This window comes from Dromiciops gliroides, chromosome 5 (assembly GCF_019393635.1).
Source record: "Dromiciops gliroides isolate mDroGli1 chromosome 5, mDroGli1.pri, whole genome shotgun sequence".
NCBI lineage: Eukaryota > Metazoa > Chordata > Mammalia > Microbiotheria > Microbiotheriidae > Dromiciops > Dromiciops gliroides.
Genome location: NC_057865.1, coordinates 110796962 through 110813623, shown reverse-complemented (window position 1 = coordinate 110813623; position 16662 = coordinate 110796962). Strand labels below are relative to the sequence as shown.

Genomic DNA, 16662 nt, shown 5'->3' with positions numbered 1-16662 from the left:
TTAGTGCCCCTGCCTGCCTTGGACACCTTCCCTGCAAGCTGCCAGAGAATTAGCTTGGCATTTGCATGGGTGTGGTGTAGCCTGAGGGTCCTGTGAGAAAGAAGGGTTTATATTCAGGAGAGGAGGTAGTGAAAGGGGGGCTTTTCAGTTAGAAAGAAGGGTCGCTATGGTGAAGCAGGGTCGCTACAGAGAGAGAAGTTAAAGAGTGAAAAGGAGAGGACTGAGAAAGTTGGAGAGGACTGAAGGCGAACCAGTCCAAGTGAGGCGTGGCTGTAGGCCACGCAGCAGCAAGAGCAGCAGCAGCAGCAGTAGCAGCAGTGGCAGCGGCCAGCATACTCTCAGGCAATAGGCGGCAATGGCAGGAAAGAAAGTTTAAAATGCAGTCAGGTCTTATTTTACTTTTGTTGCCTTTATCCCTAAGTTTATTCATCTAAATAAACCCTTTGCTGCTAAATTGGAAGAGGCTGTTTGCCTATCAATTTAGGAAAAGCAGTGGGGGGATTTTTAAAAGACCCATACTAAATTAAAAGCAGTCAGATAGCCAGCCAGGAGTCCACAGATTAAAACCCAGTTAAGTTAATAATAATTTTTACATTGAATGACAACCGCAAAGGGACTTACAGTCCAGTTATAATTTTTCAGCTAGTTATAATTCTTCAGATGCTAACACAGCTATAATTTTTCAGATTAGCAGTTAATATTTTTTTACAATATGTATACAAATTTGAGGAGTCTGTATAAATACTGTGAAATTTTTGAGTGTATATATATAAATATATATAAATATATATATATTTTGAGTGTATATATATATATGGATATATGTACATGTGTGTATCCACAAACACACACACTCCTCAAATTTTTCATATTACCTTGACCAAACCTCTCCTTCCACACATCTTACTCTTTGTCATGGTGATTTATGTTACTCAATCCCACCTTCCATTAGGCTACAGGTTCCTTGGAGAACATGTTCTTTGTCATTTCTATCTTTGTATTCCCAACGCTGAGCACCATGTCTTGATCATAGTAGGTGATTAATCCATTAATCCATTGAATTCAACTGAATTGAGACATAGCTATCAAGAACCTTGGGTACCAGGATGTCAGATGGAATATGGAGATCAGTGAGAATATTACTGATAGCTGACCTTCACCCCACTCATGAATGGCAGGCTACCTCCCTAGTTCCCTTTATCTTCTAGGGAGGGAGAAGTTGTTGTTGTGGGAAGGAGAGGCAGTGCTAGAAGGTGGGCGATTAGGGGCTGACATCTGAACCTGATTCAGGCTGGGCTTATGCTTCAGGTTTGGAACTGGAATGAAACTAGACACTTGTGCCCCATCTAACAGTAAACAAAAGGAGGTTTGCTTAGCCTTAGCATGGAAAGGATGCTCAGCAAGGATACAGTGTTTATTCAGTTGCAGCTTCCCTGCATCTGTGTTGGCCGTGTTGTCCTGCCTGTCAAGCCTGAGGGAGAACAACTCCCACCTCCTGGTGGGCTGGCTTTTGTACTTAAGCCACCAGGAAGCTACATCAATGGCCTGAATCACAGTCCTTTAAATCAATTAAGTCACAAGGATGGTTTTTATACCTTTTATTAGGGGAAAAAAAACCCATTTGAATGACAGTTATTGCTTCTACCATCTTTTGGTAGAAAAAGCCTCTGATCTGGTCTTAGGTAATCTCTAATCGTGCAATGCCCTCATGAAGTTGAGGCTCTCTTACTACGTCATAGGACACGGGCTTTTTCAGATCAAAGGCTCACTAGATATGAAGTAACCCTGCTAGGAAATGAAAGAATCACTTTAAAGTGTTGTACAGTCCTTAACCCAGCAACACTGCTCCCTGACCTGCCACTCTCAGGGGAGCCTCTGCATGACTGCACCTCCCTAGTTGACATAGCTGAGAAACCTCGTGAAGATCTTTTTGACACACCCTTAGAGAAGCCTGGTTTTATTTTCTATACTGATGGTTCGTCTTTATGCATGCGGGTACCCGTTATACTGGGGCTGCTGTAGTTTCTGATTTTGATACTATCTGGGCAGCTTCTCTGTCCTCCCATCTTAGTGCACAGGCTGCTGACCTTGTGGCTCTCTGTTCTCTAGCCAGAGAGAAAAACTTGCCTTTCCCTACCAGCCCACGTGAAGTTCTCCCTATTCTGCCTCCCCTGCCACCAAGCCGAAGTCCAGAAACCAAAAGGACCCCAGCTTCTCCCAGAAGCCTCCTGTGAAACAGGAAACGGGGCCATCCACACACACTGCTACAAGCTAATTGGCTGGTAACTCTGATAGACAGCACCCACAGGCGGCAGACATCACTTCCTGATGCTGATCTGACCTTCAAAACCCCAGAAAGGTCACTTCCAGATGCTAAGTCACATGCTTTCTTTTCATGGTGGAGCTTCCCTGTAATATCTTTCTCAGCAGGTTGGTAGCACTCTGATTCTCACAACCACACTAGTCAGAATGTTTGAAAAGTCCAGAGCTCTACTCAAATCAGATTCCACCCCCAAGCATGCCCCTTTGGGAGAAGACAACTCTTCACTTTAATAAAGAAAACCAGACAATTTACACATATAATTTTAATCCCACTGAAGCCCCCTCCCCATTCCAAAGCTTGTTTCTTTTTTTGGGGGGGTGGTGAGGCAATTGGGGTTAAGTGACTTGCCCAGGGTCACACAGCTAATAAGTGTTAAGTGTCTGAGGCCAGATTTGAACTCAGGTCCTCCTAAATCCAGGGCCAGTGCTTTATCCACTGCGCCATCTAGCTGCCCCTCCAAAGCTTGTTTCTTAAAAGCAGTATCTGGGGGGCAGGTAGGTGGCATAGTAGATAAAGCACTGGCCTGGGATTCAGGAGGACCTGAGTTCAAATCTGACCTCAGGCACTTGACACATACTAGCTGTGTGACCCTGGGCAAGTCACTTAACCCTCATTGTCCCGCAAAAAAAAAGCAATATCTGTATTTTATTGTGTACCTTTTCCCAGAATGAAACTCTGGAATGGGAGCATTGAATCAAAGAGAGTAAGGTACCAGGTTTGTACCTGGTCTATGTGAACCCAGAGACATCGAGGATCGGTAAACAAGGAATGAAAATATGAATAAAATAGTATCTTAAGACACTGAAAAACAGAATTTGGGAATGACCAAAGGACTAGTCATTTGACTTGTCCCCATTCTTTTTACTGACACTATGACATATTTAGTAAAACTGAGTGAACTTGAGAAACCAAGATGTTTCCATTGGGAATTTTGACTCTTTATCTTTAAACTTAAAACATTAAAAACTTGTTAGTAAAAAAAAAACTTGTTAATAATAAAGTTAGTATCTTGTATATTTTGGGGTATACATTTTATTTATACTACAGGTGGAAAACAGTGTGTGGAGAAAGGGTGATTTGTGTATGGCTGAGTTAGTAAGTAGTTTGAACATAGCTGATCATTACAATTTAACATCTATTTTACACCATCAGAGATGAAAGTGCTAGAAATTATCCACCCCAAGAATAGAGGCCTCACAAACCACTGTTTCTTCTGGGCTGTCTCTGACTGGGGGAGAGATGATGTCTCTACATTCTTGTTTCCGTATCCACTTTCTCTCTTGCTCCCAGTGAAATCTGACCATTCTCCTCCATGAGGTGATGCTCCCTTTCCATTGCTTCCCCTCCATGTGCTGGCTTGGGCCAAAAGGGGATATGCCAGAGCCAAGAAGCAGCACAGAATTTGGTGCCAATCCCAAAGGGGAAGTTGTAGACATCTGAGACATTCAAGTTCTCCTCTGACTCTTCATGTATTCGGTTCCATGCTATGAGTCCTCTCTCTTCTTGACTTCCTAATAAAAGGGAATAAGAAGTCAAGAGTGGGCCAAGCCCTGTGTAGCTGTAGCACTTGGGGTAAGGGTAGGGAAGTCCATGATCTGGGGTGGATCCAGTTGGGAGAACCCTGTAGTGAAGATGTAGGCCTCAGTTTCCTAATCTCTAAAAGGAGGGGGTTGAACTAGATGAGGACCCTTCCGTCTCTAGAACTGGGATCTTATGACCTTCAGGTAGGACTAAGAGTTGCTGTCCTTTTACAGCATCTTGGAATCACAGACATTTAGAACTGGAAGATACTTTTAAAAATAATTTAGCCTTACTCCTTCACTTCAACAGATGGAAAAACTAAGACTCAGAGAAAGGAAATGACTTTTTCTAGGTTACCCTCCTAGTTAATGGCAGGGATGGAACCAGAACCCATTCTGTGCTACTTGTATAGCAAACTGGATATTTCCCCACTCTGTGCTTCTGTATGAACTCTTCCTCTTCCTACCTGTAGTTTCTTTCTTGCTCAATGCTACTTAACTTCCCTTTTCCCATAATAAGATTTTTCCAAGAAGTCAAAAGCAATTGACACCATTGGATCATGTGTTTCCTATCTTGGTATCCCTTCTGCATTTCCATTCTTGGTTTGTCCTGAGAAGGTAAGTGGGTGCTTGTTTTATTCAACTACATGTGAGCCATCTCCTCAACTCGGCAGTATGATTTTTATAGACCTGCTGTCATGTGACTTTTCATTTCTAACTACTCTCCCCTCAATACCTCATACAAACTTAAGTCAACATTAGCTGACTGCCTGATGGGTAACAGAGACCAGGATTGGGATTCTGTAGGTATCTACCTGTCTGACAAGTTTTTCAGACCTTCTATGAGATGATGATGAGCTGGCCTTACCTGGGATAGTGTTGTCAAGTACAAAGCCCAGGAATCCACCCACAAACATGCCAGTGGTGAGCAGAACCTGGATGACCTGATCCAACTGGAGAATTCCTACAGTGGAGACAAGAGAAGGAGGGGCAGTTAGGTGGCGTAGTGGATAAAGCACCAGCCCTGGATTCAGGAAAACCTGAGTTCAAATCCAGCCTCAGACACTTGACACTTACTAGCTGTGTGACCCTGGGCAAGTCACTTAACCCTCATTGCCCCACCAAAAAAAAAAAAAAAAAAAGAAGGAGATAGAGGAACTATAGAGCTTTTGCAAGGTAGAGCCCAACAACCCAACCCACTCTGAGCCCTGACCCTCACCATACCACCCCAGGTTACAATATTAGGGAGAGGTAAACCTAGTCATCTGTGGACTCAGAAGATCCTCACCTGTCTGGATTCGTTCTGGATTTTTGTTCACCCAATTAGGAATGGTCAGCCCACAGTAGATGGAGAAGCCAAAGACAAAGAGGTTCCTGGAAGAATTCATGTCCACATACTGCAGGGAGAAGGAATCCCTGCAGACAGCCCTGTGAGGGACTCTTACCACCCCCGGGGAGCCTCCTGCTCAAAACTGGGGAAAATTGCTTGGTATGTGGGAGGGGATAGAGGAGAACCTGGGAGAACTAGGTACTTTCCTCTCAGCAATTAGAAGCCAAATGGAATAACTGGCCACAGGATGGTGAGGGCAAAGGGGGTAGGAGTGGAGAGCACCGTTTATCATGCTGCCATATCAAGTTTCTGCTTGAGCAGTATGATTCTTGAAGCATGCTGGTTTAGTTAATCCACAGAGGGATATTAGGAGTTGACTGTGTAGAGAGAGTCAAAAGTAAGTAGTTCTTTTATCCATTGTTATTGTTTTGTTTAATCTAAGCTATTTTATTTTCACGGGGAAATTCCCAATTTGGCCATTGTCATTTGAGAGGTGGGACATTGCATAATCCAAATTCCAATGAATTTATTTCAAGAGGTAAATGTTTTTGTAGCTCCTTAAAGACAAAGATTGTCTCAAGATCAAGGCTCAGTGCCATGCACACAGTAGGCACTAATAAATGGTGAATTGAATCGAAAAGATGTTTTTCTTTACCTGAAGATTGGAAATCCCCACAGCTGTGATGACTCCAAACATCACTATGAACATACCCCCAATCACAGGGCTTGGAATGGTGGCAAACGCAGCCCCAATCTTTCCAAATATGCCCATCAGGAGTAGCACACAGCCAGCAGCAATGATCACCACCCTGCTCCCCACCTGTAGCCAAAGGGAAAGGTGAGAAACAGAATTTAGGATAGGCTAGCCAATGAGGACACAGAGCATCCATGTGGCTTCTGATGGGGCGGGTCCTTCGTCTAGAACAATTCTACTAAAGCCATAAGGAGATGAGGCAGACAGAGACCTAAATCACCACCCCACTCTGCCTCCGGGGAGAGAACTGGAATAGATGCAGGAATGAAGTCAGAGCTCCAGTTCCCCATTTGTATCTTTTCTCTCTGTCATCTGATAATGTAAGTTCTATGAGTAAAGATTGTTTCTGTCTTTGAGATTGTATCTTCAGTGCCTAGCATATAGTATCTACTTAATAAATACATATAGTATTTACTTAATAAAAGCTTGTTCACAGGAGAACATTGTACACAGTAACAACAATATTGTTTGATGAAGATCTGTGAATGACTTAGCTATTCTCAGCAATACAACGATCCAAGACAATCCCAAAGGACTAATGATGAAGCATACCATCCACCTCCAAAGAAGTATGCTATTTTTCACTTTCTTTCATTTTTTTTCCTTTTGAGTCTTCTATAAAATGACTATTATGGAAATGTTTTACATAATTGAGTAAGTATAAACTTTAAATAAAAATGTTTTAAAAATTAGAAAAATAAGTATTTGCTCATTGATTGGCGCCACATCAAGAAGGTTGCCTGGGTTAATTTGACCTCCCTAGGATTATTCCTGTGCTTCAGGTACTCTGAACGCATGCATACTGTTAACTACATGATCTTACATTTCTTCAAACACAGGTTTGTAATAGTTTTCTAGCTTCATGTATGCATGTATATGATATATATGTACATATGTGTATCTATATCTATCTACATGTTTACATCTGTATCTGTGTCTTTGTCCATATGTATGCCTATATCCACATCTACGTCTATGTTTATGTCTATATCTATATCTTCCTATATATCCAGCTATTTGTCTAGTCTTTCCAATTAGACTATAAGCTCCCAAAAAGCAGAAACTGAGGATCCATTTGTATACTCATTTTGTATGTTGTGCTAAATTTTCCAAGGGCAGTGACTAATAAGAGAGTGTGGTGGTCATTGTCTTCAAAGATCAGACATGTGCCTCAAACATCCGTAACATAATAGTCCATTTTGAATCTATGGGACATGAGTTAATTGAACCCCTTATTCAATCTCTATGGCCTTAGTTGTATTAACTACCCTCCCTGAAAAGGACTACCTTTCAGCAATTACTGAAGATGAACAAATTAGTGGATTGTGCCCCCAGTGGCCTGACAAAATCATTGTACCTTTCCAAATGCTTGGCAAGCTCGTGTATATAAAGTTAGATGCACTGTAGGACCTGGCTTGAGGGTAAGAAACCTACGACAATAGAGAGCTACAGAGAGTCCTGAAGTCAGTTGTGGGTAGCCCTCACTTAGTCCTACCACACTAAAGTCAGCTCTTATATTTTCTCGGTCTCCTCTCTTCCCCTTTTCATCAACTTCCATTCTTCTATAACTTCCTTCATCTTCTCCTGCCTGTAGCTTAGCTCTGGCAGGCACACAATAAGTGCTTTAAAATGCTAATTAACTGACCCTGATAGAGTCATCTGCTCTTTATTCATTTGGCATCTAAGAATTGCTTATATTCATTCTGGGTAACACTAAGATCACCTGGTTATCTTCTCTTTCTTTGTCCTTTAAATGAGCCACAATGGGTCATCAGTATAGTTAGCAAAATCCAAACATGTTTTAAAAGACCATAATATGACAGGAACTAATATGATATAATGGAAAGAGCACTCAATTTGAATTAAAAATCCCAGAGTTTGAATCCTGGTTCTGCTACTTAGTGGGGGCAGCTAGGTGGTACAGTGGATAGAAGACCAGCCCTGGAATCAGGAACACCTGAGTTCAAATCCAGTCTCCAACATTTACTAGCTATGTGACCCTGGGTAAGCCACTTAACCTTGTTTGCCTTAGTTTCCTCATCTCTCAAATGAGCTGAAGAAGGAAAGAAGGAAATGGCAAATCACTCCAGTTTATTTGCCAAGAAACCCCCAAAGGACTCACAAAGAATCAGACACAACTAAAAAATGACTAAACAACAACAATAACAAATCTTCCACTTAGTATTTGGGCAACCTTGGACAAATGACCTAACCTCAGAGGCTGCTAGGTGGTGCAGCAGATAGTGTGCTGGGCCTGGAGTCAGGAAGATCTGAATTCAACTCTGGCCTCAGGCACTTATTAACTGTGTGACCTTGGTTAAGTCCACTCTGTCTCAGTTTCCTCAACTACTAAGTAGGAATAATAATAGCAAAGTATTTATCTCCCAGGGTTGTTGTAAAGATCAAACAAAATGTAATAGTTATAAAGTACATAGCATAGTGACTGGCACATAGTAAGCCCATGATACATCCTTGTCCCCTTCCCCACTCTCTGGGTCTCAGTGTGCTTATCTGTAAAATGAGATTAGATTATGTAACTTCTAAGGTTAACTTGCATGTCTAAAATCTATAATCCTATGATTCTTTTTTTTTTTTTTTTTTTGGTGAGGCAATTGGGGTTAAGTGACTTGCCCAGGGTCACACAGCTAGTAAGTGTTAAGTGTCTGAGGCCGGATTTGAACTCAGGTACTCCTGACTCCAGGGCCGGTGCTCTATCCACTGCGCCATCTAGCTGCCCCAATCCTATGATTCTTAAGTAAGAATCAACTGGGTTCTAGGGGCAGCTAGGTGGCACAGTGGATAGAGCACTGGCCCTGGATTCAGGAGGACCTGAGTTCAAATCCAGACTCAGACACTTAACACTTACTAGCTGTGTGACCCTGGGCAAGTCACTTAACTCCAATTGCCTCACCAAAAAAAAAAAAAAAAGAATCAACTGGGTTCTGTGTCAGAACTTTGGTCTAGCCGGTCAAACACTGGCTGATTTGGCAGTCCTAATAAACTTACCCTGGTGATGCCCAGTGCACCAACATTTTCACTGTAGGAGGTGGTACCATTCCCAGTCCCCCATGCTCCTGCCAGGAGACAGCCAATCCCCTCAATACCAATACCCCGACTGATGGCATGTTTTGGAGGGGGTGGGGCCCCTACGAGCCGGGCACAAGCATAATAATCCCCCACTGATTCCACCATGGAGGAGATCACCCCAGCAATGATGCCAAACACCCCAGCCAAGCTGATGGTTGGAAGTCCCCATTGCCCTGGAAATGAAATACAGATAAGAAATTATTTTAGGAGACATTAACCCAACATCACACTCATCCCTCCACCTTCCCTCCACTTCCAGGTTCTTGAAGGTCTGATTGTCTGGGGGAGGCATGGGTTTGTGAATCTAGATTGAACTGCCACAATGTAGATATAACACTGGACTTGGAGTTCAAGGCCCAATAGACATTCTAGCTACACAAAGGCATAATAATATCTGGAGCACCAGAATAAAACTATATCGTGGGCATTTCTCAGAAAATTAAAAGTCTTCCCACAGATACTCTAGTGGCTGATCTCGTATGATCCCCATCAAATCAACAGGACCTTAGGGATATGAATTCTTGTCATAATCCTCCTGATTGTTAGAAGGGAAAGCAGCTGGCCAATCATCAGTAGTGATCTCCAGAAGTCAGGCCCCTTCTCAGGACAGCCTTGGCGTATTTAGGAGATGAGAGACAGGATCTGAGATGTTCTTACCTGGGACTGTCCTTTCTGTCATAAACTACAAAGTCCAGGACAGATCTCTCAGCAATTTGGAACTTTCCTTCCCAAACTTAAAAAGGACCCAGGGTTACAGCAGAATTGACACAATTGATCTTATTTCTTCGGAAATAGTTGGATTTAAGTATTTAGAGTACTAATCCTTAGTCCTAGACCAGCCTCACTTGAGATAAAAAGTGTACTAGAGGAAGCAGTGCTACTCCATTTTTACTCCCCTGGGGTAGGGAGGAAGCAAGATACATAGATGATTATCTTTCCTCTTCTTTTCCCATCTAGTCCCTAACACCCCCAAGGTTTGTCTGGTTCCAGCTAAGAGAAGTATAGACTTGGTGGTGGGGTAAGCCTGGAGCACGGGGGAGGTACATGATTTGAGTCCCAGTCTAAAGAGACAATGGCTCTCTCAAAGGACTTGGTTTCCAAAGAAATCCAGTGTCAAATTCACTCTAAAGGGAACCTGGAGTCTTGTTTGGTCTGGAGCCTTTGAGGACATACCGGGCCTTCTCAGAGTTCTCAGGAAGAGCCCTTCCTCTACCCCCCTAGCCTGCCTCTAGTATATTCCTACCCTCATATCCCACCCTGTCCCCTTCGTGTCCCATTTGGTCTCATGCTTCTAATCAAAATGGCATTTGGAGACAGTGACATCCAGCCAGACACTGCCGGGAGTGGGGGGTGAGGGAGTCATTGGCTCTATGGGAAGCCTGAGAAGACAAGTAATTCTATTCCACTAGGACTTTGTCCGTCAGTGCCCTCTCTCCTACCACCTGAGGCTTTCCACTAGACAGAAACAGAAGCCACAGACCATACCTGGGTAAGGGATGCGGAACCAAGGGGCCTCAGACAGAACGCTGCCTTTGGTGTCTGTACGGGCCAAATAACCATATGCTGAAGGGGCCGAGGGGAAGACGTTGGTAACAGTAAGCACATAGCACATGATCCAAGAAATGGAGAGTCCCAATAGCACCTGCCCAGAGAGAAGCAGCTCAGTCTTTCCATGCAAACTCCCCTCATCCTAGCCTGAGCTGCCTGCCTCCCAGAAAGGGTGTGGAAAGGAGGAGGGGGCCAAGCAACTACACTGGAACCAGAAGTTATTTCTAGAACAGTGGGAATCTGTTATTTCACAAAGAAGAATATTGGTGATAAAGAATAGGTAAAGAAATATGAATTGGCCAGAGCCAAACTTTGTAGAAGGGAGAGGCAGTGATAGAAAGGAGAAAGGGTAGCAGACTAGGGAGTGAGAAATCTTGGGCTCTAAGCTTGGGCTTTGTCACCTTCCGAGCTCTGTCACCTTGAACACTTCACTTAAGTTTGGAGCCTGAGTTTCCTCATTTAAGAGTCAAATAATCTAAGAGTTGGAAGAAAGTTAGAGAACACAAGTCAGCTCTGAGCAGGAACACCCTTTTTGGTATCGCCAACAAGTGATCCTTAGCCACCACGCAAAAGTAAACGGTGAAATCACTACCTCTAAGGCAGTTCATTCTAACTTGGGGCAGCTCTTGTCATTAGGAAGTTTTCTTTTATGTTGGGCTGAAGTTGGCCTCTTGGTAACTTCTACCCATGAGTTCTAGGTCATCGCTTGGGTAAGGATAGTGAGACCTGTCCTGCTTGATTCCAATAGCTGCTGTGAGAATTAAATGAGATGACATGGGAAAGTGCTTTACACATGGCAAAACAGTATGGAGGCCAGGCTAGCCCCAAAAGTAAGGCTTCATTATCACTAATGGATTGCTTAGAGATAGAGAAGAAGAGAAGAAAACCTAAGTGGTACTCATTGCTTTCCCCTTTTCCCTATCCCTGACTCTTCTTTTTTTTTTTTCAACAAATAACTTTTATTGATGCCTTTTGTTTTGACATCACAGTCATTTCTAGAAATACCTTCCAAATTTAATTGTCCCTTCTAACAAAGAAAAACAACTAAGCCAAAACAAACAAATAAAAAGAGTCCAGGTGACGCCGTCTCCATTTTCTTTTGTCAAAAACAAAAACCAGATTTGGATGCTATGATATGAAAGAAGATGTTTCTGCCTTAGGACCTTGCTCTAAAGACTAGATGAGTAAAAATCTCTATGTCTAAGACAGCAGCCCCACTTTGGTACTGGGGGACTTGTATATTAACGAGTTCTCATCCCTACTGTGCATGGTACTCCTTAGAAAGGAGCACTGGAGAGAGCATAACAGAAAGTTATGAGGCTCAAGGAAAACACATTTTCGAGAGAACTTTTTCCTCCCTAGCTTTATTGCTCGACCCTACCACCAAGGTTCCACAGACCTTTGACTTTGTTATATTAGTTGAAGGATCTGAACCTGTTTAGCCTAGAGAAAAGATGGCTTAGGTAGGGCATGATGATTGTGTTTGAGCATTTGAAGGACTGTCATGTGGAAGAGGGATGGGACATACTCTGTTTGACCCCAGAGGGTAGAATTAGGAGTAATGTGCAGGGACCAATTTGGGCCTGGTGTCAGAAAAAAGTTCTCCATAATTAGGGCTATCTAAAAGTGGAATGGAGTACCTCAAGAGGTAATGGGTTTCCCCTCCTTGCAGGTCTTCAAGCAGAGGTTGGATGACCCTTTGTCAAGTATGTCATAAGTGAAGAGTACTTTCATGTCTAGATTGGCCCAGATATGAGGTTTTCAGCCTTTTTTGTGTCATGGACCTTTTTGGCAGCCTGGTGAACCCTGTGGACCCCATCTCAGAATGATGTCTTTAGGTGCATAAAATAAAATGCATAGGATCACAAAGGATGCCAATTTTGATATGTATCAAAATAGTTTTAAAACAAATTTATGGACCTCAGGTCAAAAACCCATAGACTACATAAATGATCTCTAGAGTCCCTTCCAACTTTCAAGTTCTGTGACTCTGATTTAGAGGAACCAGAAGAAATGGCTGGGAGTGAACTCCCATGAGCCTTTTTTCAGGAGGAGAAAAGAGTTGCTAAAACTATCAGCAGCTTAAGAGTAAATTAAGCAGAACCAAGAAAATAATAGGAACATCTACAGTGGTGTAAATAAAAAGAGCAATAAAAGACCACTGAGACCTATGTAATTATAATGACCAAGCTTGGGCCCTAATATGAGATAAAGAGATGGATTTTTCTCCTCTCCTTGAGAAGGTAAGGGATTATTGATATGGAATGTTAGCTTAGGGTTACAGTGTTAGTTTAGATTTTGGTGGTATTGTCATTAGTCAGTCATGTCTGACTCTTCATGACCCCTATGAAGATTTTCTTGACAAAGATACTGTAGTGTTTTTCCATTTTCTTCTCCAGTTCATTTTACAGATGAGGAAATTGAGGCAAACAGGGTTAAGTGATTTGTCCAGGGTCACACAGCTAGTAAGCCTCTGAGGCTGGATTTGAACTCAGGTCTTCCTCACTCCAGGCCTGGTGCTCCATCTACTGTGCTGCCTACATTCCCTTTAGATTAACTGGGTTCTTTTTTTCTTTTTTGTTCTAAGGGAAGGCTCACTGTGTAGGGAAGAGGATAGAGCATATTTGAAAATGATAAGGATGTAAGAACAAAAAAGCATCAACAAAACTTTTTTTTAAGAACTCAAAAATAGGGGTAGCTAGGTGGAGCAGTGGATAAAGCACTGGCCCTGGATTCAGGAGGACCTGAGTTCAAATCCAGCCTTAGACACTTGACACTTACTAGCTGTGTGACCCTGGGCAAGTCACTCAACCCTCTTGATGGCTTAGGTAGGGCATGATGATTGTGTTTGAGCATTTGAAGGACTGTCATGTGGAAGAGGGATGGGACATGCTCTGTTTGACCCCAGAGGGTAGAATTAGGAGTAATGTGCAGGGACCAATTTGGGCCTGGTGTCAGAAAAAAGTTCTCCATAATTAGGGCTATCTAAAAGTGGAATGGAGTACCTCAAGAGGTAATGGGTTTCCCCTCCATTGCCCAGCAAAAACCCCAAACAAACCTCAAAAATATAGCTTACCGGGAAGATCTGGAACAGGTAAAGCTTAGAAACATGGCATTTCTTGACTTGCCCATAAACTGGTACTGGCACAGAGATGTTTTTCAGGTACTGAGAAAACAGTACAATGAGGAAAATGGTCCTGGAATGAAAAGAAATCAAACCCAGGTTGTTTATCATGAACAGTTTTCAGATCTTCTTTCAGATGTCCACTCTTCCAACTGTTTGCTTTTCCCTTCCACTACAACATCCCTCTTTCTTCCCATCTAGACTATTCGTATAACCTCCTAAGTGATATCTGTCCTTTCCAATTCATCCTTAACACTACTGCTAATGCACTGCCCTGACCATGTCATTCCTCTACTAAAAAACCTTCAGCGGCTCTCCATTGTCTAACAAATAAAACAGAGACTGCTTACCTCGGTAGGTGAAGCCCCTCTACAGTCTGATTCATGTCCAATTCATACAGTTCAATTTCATGATGCTTTCCTTTCTATGGAGAGTTGGCCCCAGAGCTAGGAAGACCTGAGGTCAAGCCCTGCTTCTGACAGGCTTTGTGATCCTAGGTAAGTCACTTAACCTCTCTGCTCTCGGGAACTGTAAATTGTGGAGAAGGTGCCAACCTGCATTGGTGGAAGGAATTTCCTTATGCAGGATTCCCACACACCAAACTGCTCCTACTCCCATCCTGACTTTGGGTCCTCTATACCTGGTCAAAGTGATTGCTCTTCATCCCCGGTTCTCATACTGTCCTCTCCTGTTTCTATGCTGTTTCTCATAGCTGGAGTCCATTCTTTTCTCTCTAATTCCACATGCTAAAATCCCTCTTTTCATTCATGGCCCAACTCAGGGCCTGTCTCCTCCATGAAGCTTTCTTAGCAGTGGATTTGGAATTAGAAAACCTGGATTAGAATTTCAACTCTCCTACTTACTATCTATGTTACTTCTCTAGGACTCAGTTTCCTTTGGTGTAAAATAAGAAGGTTAGATCCTCAATGACCCTTAAGTTCCCACCCAGCTCTAATCCCAAGATCTTGTGAAAAGAAGTGCCAATAGGGGCAGCTAGGTGGCGCAGTGGATAGAGCACTGGCCCTGGGAGTCAGAAGGACCTGAGTTCAAATCCGGCCTCAGACACTTGACACTTACTAGCTGTGTGACCCTGGGCAAGTCACTTAACCCCAACTGCCTCACCAAAAAAAGAAAAAAAAAGAAAAGAAGTGTCAATAAAATTTATATATATATATATATATATATATATAAACACTTACCATGTGCTAAGTGCTGAGGATGCAAAAAAAAAGACAAAAACTACTTTTGCCCTCGAGGAGCTTACATTCTTATGGGGGAAACAACATATCTAATGCTAAAGAGGGCAGGGAGAATGAGGACTGAGAAAATGTTATTAGATTTGTCAACAAAGAGATCCCTGGTAACTCTGAAGAGCAGTTTCTGTTGCATGAGGAGCTGAGAAGCCAGACTGCAGGAGGTATAAAAAAGAATGAGAGGATAGGAAGGGAAGGCACCAAGTGTAGGTGGCTTTTTCAAGGAGTTTAGCTGAGAAGGGTAGAAGACATATAGGAAAGATATCCAGTGGGGATGGTAGTATCAATTGATAGAGTTTTTTCAAGGATGGAGGAGACTTGGGTTTGTTTGTAAGTAACAGGGAAGGAACTAGTAAATAGGGAGGGATGGAAGACTAGAGAAGATAAAGATGATGACGGGGGCAATATGCTGGAAAAGAGGGAGATGAAGGCACAAGTAGAGGGGCCATTTCTTCATTAGAGACTGGAGTGAAGGAGACAGTGGAGGATGTATGTTACTAATAGTGTTTAGCTCTGCTAGTTATAACAGGGTGCTAATGAGGCCAGAGTCAATGAGCCTGGTGCCCATAATGTGTATTCCGTGCCATAAGCTGTACCTCTAACTCTGACCAGATGTCCTATAAGTGGGGACCCCTGTGACAAGGGAGATATGTGAGAGTATGTGGCCATGACCTATTCAGTGTCTTTTCCACTGGTGGAGAAGTCACTCATAAGATATGTCTTCCTGGCTGGAGGTAAGTGGCATCAACTTGGTATCTGAAGGACAACGTTGCTATTGCTCTCCTTGGTGCAGACATCAGAATCCAGGCTTTTTAAAGGGCTCCCATGGAGAAGAGGAATTAGGCACGATCTACTTGGCCCCTGAGGGCAGAACTAAAAGTAAAGGGGGAAAAGTCAGAAAGACAGGCTCATCAGCTATATTGCAGAGGGGCAATTCTTTTTCAAGTATGAGTTGGACTAGAATGACCACTCAACTCCTTTCCACCTCTGAAATTCTGTGATTCCATTAATTATTAGTTTAAGTCAAGGCATTAATAAACTACCAGTGACTACTGACCACAAGGTGATTTTTCTCAGATGATGAGATTCCAGGCTTATCCCAAAAGGATATCCCCAGGGAACACTTACATGGCAGAGATACCCCAGTGGATCCCGGCATCATTCCCTGCAGAGTCAAAGAGAGGCAAAGCCACGAGGGAGATGGTTGGGGCAATGGTCAGGGGGCCAATGAAGCGCATCAGGAAGCCAATGAGGCCAGAGAATCCCACAAAGATCTGGACACAGGAAGCTACCATAATGGCACCCTGTAACTGAAAGAGAAGAGCTATACTTTTATATTTCTTGAATAAACATCAGGATTGAATGTTTTAGTCTATCCCCAGACTACCAATCCCCACTATATACTCTATAGTAAATCGATAATATTTTTTTTTATTTTTTTATTTTTTTATGTATGAGGTATTTTATTTTTTCCATTACATGTAAAGATAGTTCTCAACTTTTGTTTATACATGCTTTACAATTTCAGATTTTTCTCCCTCCCACCCCTCCCTCCCCCCCTCCCCTAGACAGCAGGTAATCTGATATAGGTTATATCTATATATCTCTATACATATACATATAGATATATATATACACACACATATATATACACATAATAACATTAATCCTATTTCTGCATTAATCCTGTTACAAGAGAAAGAATCAGAGCAGTGATGCAAAA

General features: G+C 42.7%; 1 protein-coding gene across 2 annotated transcripts in view; it reads right to left on the bottom strand.

The window, feature by feature from the left end:
• Positions 1–2570: 2570 nt before the first annotated feature.
• The window catches only part of LOC122728217 (solute carrier family 23 member 1-like), a 39398-nt gene continuing 25306 nt past the window's right edge, over positions 2571–16662 (bottom strand). For both annotated transcript variants that reach the window (XM_043966523.1, XM_043966522.1), the window contains 8 exons: positions 16068–16249; positions 13639–13759; positions 10500–10656; positions 8934–9187; positions 5829–5993; positions 5132–5240; positions 4712–4807; positions 2571–3834 (listed from right to left, as the gene is read on the bottom strand). In XM_043966523.1, coding sequence (XP_043822458.1) covers positions 3572–3834; positions 4712–4807; positions 5132–5240; positions 5829–5993; positions 8934–9187; positions 10500–10656; positions 13639–13759; positions 16068–16249 — 1347 coding nt within the window. In that variant the 3' untranslated portion in view covers positions 2571–3571. The remainder of the gene's footprint in view (positions 3835–4711; positions 4808–5131; positions 5241–5828; positions 5994–8933; positions 9188–10499; positions 10657–13638; positions 13760–16067; positions 16250–16662) is intronic.